This window comes from Xenopus tropicalis, chromosome 6, assembly GCF_000004195.4.
Source record: "Xenopus tropicalis strain Nigerian chromosome 6, UCB_Xtro_10.0, whole genome shotgun sequence".
Classification (NCBI taxonomy): domain Eukaryota; kingdom Metazoa; phylum Chordata; class Amphibia; order Anura; family Pipidae; genus Xenopus; species Xenopus tropicalis.
In genome coordinates, this window is record NC_030682.2 from 12,199,242 (window position 1) to 12,213,614 (window position 14,373).

A 14,373-nucleotide genomic window follows, 5' to 3' on the forward strand; every position below is an offset into this window, starting at 1 on the left:
GAAACTTCTATGGGCTCATTCAGAAGAAAACAAAAGGGCAATGACAGACATATTTATTGGGGGCAACTAATGTCCTTGTCTGTCATTGTCTCCAAATGTCTTCCCACCGGCGGTAATGTAAATTGCTGGTGGGAAAACATATTCATCGCTTCAGGTTTCTAAAGTTTATTCTCAAGAAAAAGGGCAACTTATCTCCTTATCTGTCATAAGGGCTGATTCACTAAGTGCGTTATTTTTTATTGCACGTTTTTTTGCGTTAAAATAGACGCGATTCACTACAGTATTACCGCGTGCGTTAAGTCGTATATCGCATGCGTTAATTTTTGCGCAACCGCATGCGTTAATTAGCGCGCTGAAAAGAATACTAACGCATGATTCACAAACACTTAGGCGCGCTAAATATCGCATTAGTCTGTGCGAAAATTAACCCCTACTTGGGGCAGGCGGTAATTATAGAAAAGTACAGTTGATGAGCTTTTGGCAACACAATATGGACTTACAGTGTTATTTATTCAAGTCTGTGTTGGCCCCAGAGTGACACAGCCGCCAGTTTGCAGGGAAATGGCATTTTTATTACAATAATTTTCCGCAAGTATTGGCGTGTATGGCTAACATGGCGTGCGTTCATTCGCACGACTATTTATATTTGGCTACAAGTGATGAATTGTTTCGTCAGGCATGGATTCGTGGCGAATTTTTGGGCGTGCGGCAAATTTTTCCGCGGCAAATTTTTTCACGTGTTCCGCAAAACAATCCACCAACGGCAAAACACATGAAAAAATTTAAATTCGCAGCACGTCCAAAAATTGTCGAAGGCGTCAAAAAATAATTTATTTGGCCGCACGACATTTATAGGCTACTATTTATATGCTACCATTTATATGCTACCATTTATATGCTACTATTTATATGCTACCATTTATATGCTACTATTTATATGCTACCATTTATATGCTACTATTTATATGCTACCATTTATATGCTACTATTTATATGCTACTATTTATATGTGGCTACTATTTATATGCTACCATTTATATGCTACTATTTATATGCTACTATTTATATGCTACTATTTATATGCTACCATTTATATGCTACTATTTATATGCTACCATTTATATGCTACTATTTATATGCTACTATTTATATGCTACCATTTATATGTGGCGACAATTTATATGCGGCGACTATACGCGGGCGTTGATTAGCGCATGTACCGTCAAATACCGAACGAGTTAAATAACGCAAGCAATATCGCGTGTAAATTAGCGCAAGTATGCTTATAGTGAACCGTGCGTTGTCGCGAAAATTTAGACGCAATAAAATTTTTAACGAATGCTATAAATAGCGCACGTTTTAACGCACTTTAGTGAATCAGCCCTATAGCCTCAAGGTTCTAGCCTAATTCTTTGCTGAGATTTAGTTTTAGATTCTCTTACAACAAGCAGTAACAATAAAAACAGTATTATATTATATAGGTGATGGGTTTGGGTTGGTTTTGCTATAAATTTGCTATAATTTTACGCTTTCCAATGGCTGCAGGAATCATATAACGCACAAAAAATCAGACTATACAATAGGAATACGTGTCTCATTTTGGCTTTTACTTTGTCACCACCATCTAATCTCTCTCCTTACAGACAAACCAACAAGATTTTAAATTCAAGAACGTGCCGACCAATCAGAATTCAGAAGCCTTGAGGGACAGACTGAAAAGCGCCGAGTGCCTGGAATGTATATTTTCTCAGGTTCCACAATAACCATGAGCATATGATGTGCCATGCTAGTCCCTATGGGTGTGCATTCTCCAACTGTTACGTCTAAAGATACAATGTTATTGTCCTCCTTATAAATGTAACAAAATAGTTAAGGTAATAAAATAAAATTGATTTGACTATATATGATCATTCTTCCTTCCATGATCCCAATTCTGTCTTGTCTTGTTTATTTAGTCTCAATTTAGTGTTTCCTTGTTCTTAAATATCAGGAAGAGAACATGGTTGGGTATCCAAGATTTCCCCAGGTGTTTCCTTGAGTACATTCTATAAATCATGGCCCTGGGATGTATCTGAGCAGAACTGGCACATTTTTGGAACCACGGATGAAGCCATTGGGTGGAACAACGGCTAGAATTCCCTGTTACAGGACTGTGCCAAGGTCAGAACAATAAGGGCTTTTAGGGCATCAACTTAGGACCCAACGTCATGAGAGCAATCCTAAACTATAGGAATTTCTGTATCAAAACATATTTACTCTCCCTATCAGTCCTCAGTCCTCCACCAACAAAAGCTGATCTACTGTAGCTTTCCTCTTGGGCTTATGTCCACTTCCCAAACCCCATTTGTCCTGTGCTTGTTTCTCTATTGTTCTTCTACCCTGATTCTGTTTCCAAAACACAAACACAAAAATACATCGTATCTATAGTTAGACCTTGTGTGTAGCTTGTAGAACCCCAAACAGGAAGGGGCCCATTATTAGGGTCTATATACATAGTAACATAGTAAGTTAGGTTGAAAAAAGACATATGTGCATCACGTTCAACCATAATGCCTACCGTATTTTTCGCCGTATAAGACGCACTTTTTCTTCCCCAAACCTGGGGGGGAAAAGTTGGTGCGTCTTATACAGCAAACAATGTCTTCCTCTATGTGCCGCGGCTCTCTGCTACATCCTCGCTTTTATAAGGTTGCGCCTGTGCGTACTGACGTCACACGCACAGAGCGCAACCTTATAAAAGCACAGAAGCAGCTGGGAGCCGCGGCACAGAGAGGAAGACATCACGGGAGCCGGAGGCCGCTGTGGGAAGGTTAGGGGGGAAATGGAAGTTGCTTGGGGGCCCTGGGGGAAGCTGAAGAATGCTGGGGGTGCCGTGGGGGAGCTGGAGGAAGCTTGGAGGCCCTGGGGGACGCTGAAGGATACTTGGGGGGGCCCTGGGGGAAGCTGAAGGATACTTGGGGGGGCCCTGGGGGAAGCTGAAGGATACTTGGGGGGGCCCTGGGGGAAGCGGAAGGATACTTGGGGGGGGCCTGGGGGAAGCTGAAGGATACTTGGGGGGGGGCCTGGGGGAAGCTGAAGGATACTTGGGGGGCCCTGGGGGAAGCTGAAGGATGCTTGGGGGGGCCTGGGGGAAGCTGAAGGATACTTGGGGGGCCCTGGGGGAAGCTGAAGGATGCTTGGGGGGGGCCTGGGGGAAGCTGAAGGATACTTGGGGGGCCCTGGGGGAAGCTGAAGGATGCTTGGGGGGGGCCTGGGGGAAGCTGAAGGATACTTGGGGGCCCTGGGGGAAGCTGAAGGATGCTTGGGGGGGCCCTAGGGGAAGCTGAAGGATGCTTGGGGGGGGGGCCTGGGGGAAGCTGAAGGATACTTGGGGGGCCCTGGGGGAAGCTGAAGGATGCTTGGGGGGGGCCTGGGGGAAGCTGAAGGATGCTTGGGGGGGCGCCTGGGGGAAGCTGAAGGATACTTGGGGGGCCCTGGGGGAAGCTGAAGGATGCTTGGGGGAGGCCTGGGGGAAGCTGAAGGATGCTTGGGGGGGCCCTGGGGGAAGCTGAAGGATGCTTGGGGGGGCGCCTGGGGGAAGCTGAAGGATACTTGGGGGGGCCCTGGGGGAAGCTGAAGGATGCTTGGGGGGGCGCCTGGGGGAAGCTGAAGGATGCTTGGGGGGGCGCCTGGGGGAAGCTGAAGGATGCTTGGGGGGGCCCTGGGGGAAGCTGAAGGATGCTTGGGGGGGCGCCTGGGGGAAGCTGAAGGATACTTGGGGGGCCCTGGGGGAAGCTGAAGGATGCTTGGGGGGGCGCCTGGGGGAAGCTGAAGGATGCTTGGGGGGGCCCTGGGGGAAGCTGAAGGATGCTTGGGGGGGCGCCTGGGGGAAGCTGAAGGATACTTGGGGGGGCCCTGGGGGAAGCTGAAGGATGCTTGGGGGGGCGCCTGGGGGAAGCTGAAGGATACTTGGGGGGCCCTGGGGGAAGCTGAAGGATGCTTGGGGGAGGCCTGGGGGAAGCTGAAGGATACTTGGGGGGCCCTGGGGGAAGCTGAAGGATGCTTGGGGGGGGCCTGGGGGAAGCTGAAGGATACTTGGGGGGCCCTGGGGGAAGCTGAAGGATGCTTGGGGGGGGCCTGGGGGAAGCTGAAGGATACTTGGGGGGCACTGGGGGAAGCTGAAGGATGCTTGGGGGGGGGCCTGGGGGAAGCTGAAGGATACTTGGGGGGCCCTGGGGGAAGCTGAAGGATGCTTGGGGGGGGCCTGGGGGAAGCTGAAGGATACTTGGGGGGCACTGGGGGAAGCTGAAGGATGCTTGGGGGGGGGGGCTGGGGGAAGCCTCATTATGTACGAGCCCAGAGACAATTAACTTTATACAGTTGATATAAAATATTTTACTACAGTGTTTGGTTCAGAATCTTTTTTTTCTAGATTTTCCTCCTTTAAAATTGGGTGCGTCTTATATTCCGGAGCATCTTATAGGGCGAAAAATACGGTATATATAACCTGCCTAACTGCTAGTTGATCCAGAGGAAGGCAAAAAACCCCATCTGAGGCAAAAACCCCCATCTGATAGTTGTAGTTAATGATTATTTAGAATGATTAAAGTGCCCAAGGTGCAATGGATCAGCAGTTTGCCCGTGCCTGGAGCATTTACCGCATGAATACGTATCTCACCGAGCAGGAATGGCTTTGTGCGGATATTACATATAAATAAACATAAAGATCCTTAGATGAAAGATATAAGTAGAAGACAAAATTAAGCTTCAACACAATTATACAAATACAAATTCCTGGCAACAATCAAAAGTTAATTATAACGCTATTTGCTATTGGAAAGTAGGCTAACCATATGTAATAATTACTGGAATATATCTGTCAGGTAGAGCAAGTATTATAATTAGCAGTGTTATTGCACAACACATTGCAGTATAAGTTTATGAAAGGCACGGGTGTATATTAACTCAGTATAAATCCCACAGTAACAGCAGTCTGCTGGGAGCAGCAATGGGAAGCTCAGAGGATATCAACAGAACATCGGCAGGGACTGCTGGGAATGAAAAAGGTTCAAACACAAAGGTCCAGGTTGTTCCACCACCAGCCGGTCAGACTGATAATAAGGTAAACTGAACTGAAATGGGCTTATTTATGACAGGGAGAAGGGGCAATTTTTCAAAGACAGCAGGGCAGTTGGCTCTCTTCTCCTCTCTTCTCTACTCGAGTCCTCTCCTCTCTACTCGAGTCCTCTCTCTTCTATACTTGGCTCATCTTTTCCCTTCTGTCCCCTTCTCCTCTTTACTCAACTCCTCTCTCTCTTCTATACTTGGCTCCTCTTTTCCCTTCTATCCCCTTCTCCTCTTTCCTCAACTCCTCTGTTCACTTCTCCTCTCTTCTATTCCCTTCTGTTATTTTCTCTATTCAGCTCTTTTTTTCCCCTTTACTTTTCTTCTTTTCTCTACTGCTTTCCTCTCCTCTCCTCTTTTCTTTTATCTTTTCCTCTCTTATCTCTTTCTTCTTTGTTGAGGTTCCTCTGATGTTCCAGTCTGCTGTTCATACTGCCATTTCGAATAGATAGGTCCTCTGTGCCCAGCCTTCCAGACCTCATGCATCAAACCCCCAGCAATAGAGCCGCACTCTCAGCCAATGTCCAATCTAAAAATATATATGGGGGGAGCACGAGACAAAATGCTAAATTTCTGCAAAAAAAGTGCTTTTATTTTTATGCCATACACGACATGTTTCGGGCCCCTTTCGTGCCCTTTATCAAGTGTCATACTGCCATTACACCTGTGCCTAGTTGCTTGAGTCAGTTTAAATGCCAAGAACAAAATTTTCCTTCACTTTTATGCAGCTCATGGTGGACATTTCTCTTGTCCGCTGACTGGTGGGGGGGGGGGGGTGCTGAGCTCTGACAGACAGGAGGGCATTGCTATCTGAATACAGAATTGCCTCCTCTTTTCAGAGATAACCAAGAGTGGAATATTTTTTGCCATAATTACTAAAGTATTTTTTAGATTGGGCCATTGGTTTATCTTGGTGACCCTGAGGTGGCAAGCAGTAACCTATGGGAAAAATAGTTGCAAGTGGGAAATACTTTTATTCATTGACACAGATAATACTCAACTTGGAACTGATTAAGAATTACAGCAAGTAGCCGATCACATCATTAGACTACAAAATAATCACTGGGAGCGGCAAGTTTTTAGACCCTCTGGCTATCCAGGGTTGGTTCTTTAAAAAATGCACCCTGGGTACTGTATGCTGAACGCTGTGATAGGGGTCTCTGTGATGGACCCTGAACACCCCACTCCGACCCCAATAATAATTGATTTTCAATTCCCCATCAAGCCTGTATATGGGTTCACCATACACAGCAGAGGCACCATCAGACATTTACAAAACAACAATATTACTCTGGAAAACACGTAAATCAACCAGCCATCATTTTATTGTGAAACGCATTTCGCAATAAAATGATGACTGGTATCATGATGATGATGATGATACATGGTTCTCCAGAGTGAGAGAGTGAGTCCAGGTAAGTGACAAGCATGACTTAACAAGCCGCTGCACAAGTTTAGCTCTCAGTGAGGATCCAGCCTCAGGCACCAACAAGCTGCAGTGTAGTAAGTGTTTATAAGCTACTGAAAACAACAATTAGAGTTCAAATATCACTCATGATTAGTAAAAAAATATTATACATTTATTTCAGTCCATAAAAAACAGCAAACACCCCTTACATGCAATGCCTATATATATATATATAATATTTTTTACTAATCATGAGTAGTATTTGAGCTTTAATTGTTGTGTTCAGTAGCTCTTCCCTCCTTTGGTCACCAGGGGGAGCTTTACTTGCTAGTGTATTGTTTGTCCATTCCTATATTTTTTAGTTCCAGGGATCTCTATTATTCTGGTAAATGTTTATAAGCCATTTAGATAACAGGTATTTAATCCTGCTCTCTCTTATCTGATCTTAGGAGTATATCTAAAATACCTGCTTTAAAGCACAGGGGGTAATAAAAGGCACTAAGTTTTCCCAGGAGCAGTTAACCATGGCAACCAATCAGCAGGTAGAATTTACTGGTCACCTGCTTACCAGCCAACATCTTATTGGCTGCTATGGGTTACTGCTACTGGGCAAACTTGGTGCCTTTTATTACATATGGCAGAAGATTTAGGGTAAATAGCTCTTTAAGTTCTTCTGAGAGCACACAGCCATCAATGGGAGTAGACCCGGCCTATGGAACTCTTGAAGTCCATCCAGATGCCACGGACACTAAACTAAGAATGCTTTTGCATTAACCAATGTGTTTCAAATATTTCCACACCATCTCCCCATGATAGTTGGAAGAGACAAGGTTGGCAGGGAGTGGTCATGCTTTTTTACCCACAAATGAGCATTTTCCCAGAATTCTGGTATAATAGTGGAGCAGCCACCACAACCTTGTTCTGCACAGAAAAATTGCAATTTTATTTCAATGCAGTCAGTGCTGCCCTGAAACAATAGAACTGAAGATAAGCTTTATATAAAATATCTCCTTAAATCACCAATAGAAAAACATAATAAATATGAATATACACAGTATATAAGCAGAATAAGGAGTTGGATCTATAGAAACTATAACACTAAAAGTAATCAACTGCTACTTTTTTTCTAGGGCAAGGTCCTTTTTCAGACTGAAGCCAAACGGAGGCTCAGGGAGGAGGAAGGAAATGATGGAACCTTAGTGACACGGAGCAGGGAAGTGGAAGAAGAAAATGAGCAGAATGTAAAAAGGATCATTAAGGAATTGGCGCTGGAAGCTTTGACACAAACACCAAAATATGTGAATTTTCAGTCTTTCGTTAAAGAAAAAAAGGAGCAAAAACCAATAATAAAAACTGTACCAAGAATGGCTGCAAGAAGACTTTCAGAAATTTCACAATCAGAGAAACCTAATTTTACAGGGATTAATGACTACTTATGGTATCAGCGCTACTGCACTAAATGCACCAAGGATTGCCCTGAAAAATGTAAAGAACTGGCCAGTCGGTTTCCATCTATTTCCTCTCTTCGACCCCAGCCCAGCTTTGAATCTTCTCTCCAACCCCAGCCCAGCTCTGAATCTTCTCTCCAACCCCAGCCCAGCTCTGAATCTTCTCTCCAACCCCAGCCCAGCTCTGAATCCTCTCTCCAACCCCAGCCTAGTTCTGAATCCTCTCTCCAACCCCAGCCTAGTTCTGAATCCTCTCTCCAACCCCAGCCTAGTTCTGAATCCTCTCTCCAACCCCAGCCTAGTTCTGAATCCTCTCTCCAACCCAAGCCCAGCTCCGTATTCTCTCAATAAAGAATCCCTGCCTAGAGAGTGGACAAGTCTACAAATCCCACCGCTTTGTATAGATCACCCAGTGTATGTGCCTGTGTAATGCTAGAGATTACTTATGCTTGCTTAGGAATCCATTTTGGATGTTTTTTTTACTGTCCAATAAAAAGATTATATTTTCATTCTCATTGATTATGACCTTGAATTTCATTTGGCCTCTGATACAAGCCCCACCCCTGTTGACTTAATATGTTTTGGAGGCGAGTTCCGTCTAGGAGGTAAAACACCATCTGGGTGGCAGTTGTAATCATGGCGGCTTACTAATGGTGCTTTTTAAGATTTGCAAAGGGCAAGTCAGGCACCAGTGCAGCCAACAAATTTGAACCTGACACACATTTGTTCCCAGAAATCCAGAATTTTATAGGTGCCCTAAGGCAGGTGTTTAGCGGAACGTTCATCTTTACAAGATCTATTATTACATTACAGAATATTATTTATTATTCTCAACAACTTTTGCACTATTCTTTTTTTTCTCCACATAGTCATTATAAATCCTCCATGGTAGTCGGGGTCACTGACCCCCTTGACAACAAATCTAATATTTTATGAGGTTATATTCTATAGTTAGCTTGTTGCTTAGCTTTTTGTCTGGGCCCTGCCCTATTCATCCTTCAAACTACTACCTGGAACTCGGGGCTGGATTTCCAAATTGGCCACCACGAGGCCCCCACCGGTCGCACGCCCTTCCCCCCCGGAGTGCAAATGCGTGCGTGATACAGGGGGAAGGGGGAAGGGGGGCGGGCTGTGCGCAAACATGTGCGGTAGGCCAAACTTGCGTACGGAACAGTGGGGAGAAGTCCCCATTGCTCCGTATGGGGACAAAACTTTTAAGATTTTGGTGCGGCGGGGCGGGCATGCCGCCTCCAGGTTTCTGCCGCCCGAGGCCCAAGCCTTTGTGGCCTCTCCATAAACCTGGGCCTGCTGGAACTCCTGTTAGAAGATGGGGAATGCCTACGTACCTCTCACTGACTGCCCCCTCATAAATACAGTACTGGAGAATGTGGGCAGTTTGCATCTGAAACTGCACTCTGCACACTGCTTGCATTTGTTAATAACCCCTTACATTATCAAATCAATTCATAATATATAATATTCTGCTCAAACATAACATTCTTCTGGTTACAGTTTTACGCCCTGTTGAACTTCTGGCCATCGATAAGAGCCCACTTGGGTTAGAAACTCAAAAATCTACTAACTTACACATCTGTTGAATGTTCCATGTCATTGACAGTTCTTCTTCCACTTTAATTTTAGGTCAAACCTGGTTACAAACTTACTATTACTCTTATCAGTTGGGTAACTGGGAAGGCTCTGCAGAGGGGATCTGGTTGTTGGGATTCTTGTTTATGTATATCCCAAATTGTAGCTACCACTTCACTGGAGGGGTTACAATCTCAATATTCTGCTTTAGCGGATGTATTTTCTAAAAAGGCTGCTGAAACCTCCACATCGAGACTATGACTGCCCTATCAATTTAATTTCAGGGACTACCCTCCCAAGGGAAGGACCTATCCCCTTTCTTTGACTGAGGCCCAAGCCATGAGAGACTATATTAAAAAAAATTTGGAGAGGGGGTTCATTAGACCCTCTAATTCCACAGCTGGTGCTGGATTTTGTTACCGGTATTTTCTGGGATATACTGCATGTTGTAGTATATCTAGATGGCATTCTTATGTTTTCTTCTAGTTTGGTTGAACACTGTCCACATGTTACTCATGTTAAGACATAACCAACTCTATGTTCTGCCCCCAATAAGGGGTAATTATATCTTAGTTGGGATCAAGTACAGGTACTGTTTTATTATTACAGAGAAAAGGGAATCATTTAACCATTAAATAAACCCAATAGGGCTGTTCTGCCCCAATAAGGGGTAATTATATCTTAGTTGGGATCAAGTACAGGTACTGTTTTATTATTACAGAGAAAAGGGAATCATTTAACCATGAAATAAACCCAATAGGGCTGTTCTGCCCCCAATAAGGGGTAATTATATCTTAGTTGGGATCAAGTACAGGTACTGTTTTATTATTACAGAGAAAAGGGAATCATTTAACCATGAAATAAACCCAATAGGGCTGTTCTGCCCCAATAAGGGGTAATTATATCTTAGTTGGGATCAAGTACAGGTACTGTTTTATTATTACAGAGAAAAGGGAATCATTTAACCATTAAATAAACCCAATAGGACTGTTCTGCCCCCAATAAGGGGTAATTATATCTTAGTTGGGATCAAGTACAGGTACTGTTTTATTATTACAGTGAAAAGGGAATCATTTAACCATTAAATAAACCCAATAGGGCTGTTCTGCCCCAATAAGGGGTAATTATATCTTAGTTGGGATCAAGTACAGGTACTGTTTTATTATTACAGAGAAAAGGGAATCATTTAACCATTAAATAAACCCAATAGGGCTGTTCTGCCCCCAATAAGGGGTAATTATATCTTAGTTGGGATTAGGTACAGGTACTGTTTTATTATTACAGAGAAAAGGGAATCATTTAACCATTAAATAAACCCAATAGGGCTGTTCTGCCCCAATAAGGGGTAATTATATCTTAGTTGGGATCAAGTACAGGTACTGTTTTATTATTACAGAGAAAAGGGAATCATTTAACCATGAAATAAACCCAATAGGATTGTTCTGCCGCCAATAAGGGGTAATTATATCTTAGTTGGGATCAAGTACAGGTACTGTTTTATTATTACAGAGAAAAGGGAATCATTTAACCATGAAATAAACCCAATAGGATTGTTCTGCCGCCAATAAGGGGTAATTATATCTTAGTTGGGATCAAGTACAGGTACTGTTTTATTATTACAGAGAAAAGGGAATCATTTAACCATGAAATAAACCCAATAGGATTGTTCTGCCGCCAATAAGGGGCAGTAATTTCTTATTCATTTTTAAAAAGGGGAAGTTTTTTTTTAAAATAACAAATGAATGGTCTTTTTTGTAGTGAATTACCTTTAACCTTACCTTTTTTGGCGGTAGAAAAAAGAACCTGCTGTATAGATATACTGTACTAGTGTAACTATGTCCAGATTAAAGAGGTAGTTCGCCTTTAACCCTTTTACTGCAAGCTTTTTTTGTCAAAGCGGAACTTGTATTGCCAGACAGTTTTTGAACATTTGCACTGTTTCACTTTAGGGGCCTCTCCTTGGGGGGACTTTTAGTTTACCCAGGAAAACAATATATCATTTTTTTCAGAACAACCTAGGCTTTCAAAATATGGTAGAATTTTTGTGTAATTCCAATTTTGTAACAAGATATAGGCTTCTAAATGTCTAAAAATGCAAAAAAAATCTAATTTTCCATAATATAAACACACATACTAGAAACAAAAATTATTTTAATGCACGAATATACAACTGATTTGGAAAGTCCCATGTCTCCTGAACGTGCCAATACCAAATATATATAGTTTTATGGAGATTTGTCACTTGTATAGGTCAAAAACCCCCAGCAGTACATTACCAAATTTCCAAAACACTGCTCCAGAAAGCTGCATTCTTTAGATTTCAAGGACTAAATTTCCACTAACAGAAGGTTTATCCCAGAAAATTGTACATTTTTGGAAAGAACAGATTCTGGGGAATACAGAATAGGCACAACTGTCTGTCTACTCCAAACTATCAAGTCGCAATGCTTTCCTAAAGTTATTGGTTTTTATCAAAATTTGTGATTTTTTTAAAAAATTGCTTCAAAGCTTCCAGTCTATAGTATCTTATCTCCTACAGGTCATAAAGTAACCAAATAAAACACCCTAAATATGAACGCCAGGGGTCCACTGAACAGTTTGATGCCCAATATGTATAGTTTTACTTAAGTATGTGGCATGTAGGGGCCCCAATGTGAACATACCCCCATATGAACTGTCATTTCTGTCATTTCAGCTCCTGCAAAATGAACACATTATATGTGGGATAAAGCTAGTAAAAAGTAAGCTCACCCCAGAAAGCCATATATTTTTGGAAAGTACACATTCCCCCGAATCTAAAATGGGTACCCATGTCTTTCTACTCCAAAGTACCAAGCCGCACAGCTTTTCTAAAATTAACAATTTTGATGACATTTCCAAAAATCCTCTCAAAGCTTCCAGTTTGCAGCATCTTATCTCCCACATAGCATTAGCTACCAAGATAAAACACCCTGAATTTGAACGCCAGGGGTCCACTGAACAGTTTGATCCCCAATATGTATAGGTTTACCTAAGTATGTGGCATGTAGGGGCCCCAATGTGAACATACCCCCATATGATCTATCATTTCTGTTATTTCAGCTCCAGCAAAATCAACACATTTACATCATTATATGTGGGATAAAGCTAGTAAAAAGTACGCTCACCCCAGAAAGTCATTTATTTTTGGAAAGTACACATTCCCCCGAATCTAAAATGGGTACCCATGTCTTTCTACTCCAAAGTACCAAGCCACACAGCTTTTCTAAAATTAACAATTTTGATGACATTTCCAAAAATCCCCTCAAAGTTTCCACTTCGCAGCATCTTATCTCCCACATAGTGTTAGGTACCAAGATAAAAAATTTGAACGCCAGGGGTCCACTGAACAGTTTGATGCCCAATATGTATGGGTGTACCTAAGTATGTGGCATGTAGGGGCCCCAATGGAAACATACCCCCATATGATGTATCATTTCAGCTCCTGCAAAATCAACACATTTACATCCTTTATGTGGGATAATGCTACAAAAAAGTACGCTCACCCCAGAAAGCCATATATTTTTGGAAAGTACACATCCCCCCGAATCTATAATGGGTAAACATTTCTTTTTGCTCCAAAGTACCAAGCTGTAAAGCTTTCCTAAGTTTGCAGATTTATATGACATTTAGAAAATCGCATAAAAATGTTGCAATTTGCCACATTTATCTCTCACAATTTCTTGATAAAGATCAGATAAAGGCAAATCACCCCAAATAGGAACACCGGAGGTCTACTGAACAGTTTGATGCCCAATATGCATAGATATACCAAAGTCTGTGGTATGTACTGACCCCAAAATGAAAATAGCGCATAAGGATTTCTCGCCTGCCAGCTCAGCTTTTGCACACAGAGCCCCCTGTCAGTGTATTATGTGCCAAAACTTCCCCTAACTATACAGAGACCCCCACAAAACCATATATTTTTGGAAAGTACACATTCTGACAAATCCAACAAGGGTAAAGAGTCCTTTCTACACCAAAGTACCAAAAAACAGATTAGGAACACTTATACAGGGATAAAATGTGATAAAACCTCAAAAATTGTGCAAATCAGTGAAACAACAAAATAAGTCACATGACAGTGTAATTAGTGGTCAGAATATCTGATCCAATAGTCACGCAATAGTCAAAATAAACAGTTTTTAGGTAAAAGAAACTAAAAACAAAGTGGCAAAATGAAAAAAAAAACAAAAAAAAAACCCCCAAAGTGTTTGTGTATACATGTGTGTACATGTGTAAAAGTTGTGTTATAGTGTGTAAGTGTGTATATGAGTGTAAATAAGTGTATAAAAGTGTGAAAAATGAAAAAAACAAAACAAAAAAAAACCTGCTAAAATGTGTGCTGTAAGTCCTTACCTGTCCTGAAGACCCGATCGCCTCCTCTTCAGTGGGCCGGCGCTCCTGGGGGAAGAAGGAAGCAGGAAGCAGCAGACGCGATGCGATCGCGTCTGCTGCTTCCTGGAGGGTCCTGCGAGCGATCATCTCGCAGGACCCTCATGACAGCCCCCCTGGCACGTTGCCCAGGGGGGCTGTCATGGATAGAAGCTCTCTGCAGCGGTGGCACATGCCGCCGCTGCAGAGAGCTGCACTTAAATGCCAACGACGTATGGGACACGTCGTTGGCATTTAAGCCCTTTTACTGCCACGACGTATGCCATACGTCGTTGGCAGTAAAAGAGTTACATTTAAATACTTTTAGTATGATGTAGATGTTTATATTCTGAGACAATCTGAATAAGAATAAAATTGTAGCCTCTAAGAGCAATAGTCTTTGGCTGCCGGGGTCAGTGACCCATTTTAATCTGA

General features: G+C 42.6%; 1 protein-coding gene across 1 annotated transcript; it reads left to right on the top strand.

Moving 5' to 3' along the window:
* Positions 1-4,932: 4,932 nt before the first annotated feature.
* On the top strand, positions 4,933-8,474 carry LOC116411558 (pinin-like). The gene is made up of 2 exons (XM_031904025.1): positions 4,933-5,101; positions 7,642-8,474. The coding sequence occupies exons 1-2, from the start codon at positions 4,988-4,990 to the stop codon at positions 8,308-8,310; spliced, it is 783 nt and encodes a 260-aa protein (XP_031759885.1). The 5' UTR covers positions 4,933-4,987; the 3' UTR covers positions 8,311-8,474.
* Positions 8,475-14,373: the final 5,899 nt, after the last annotated feature.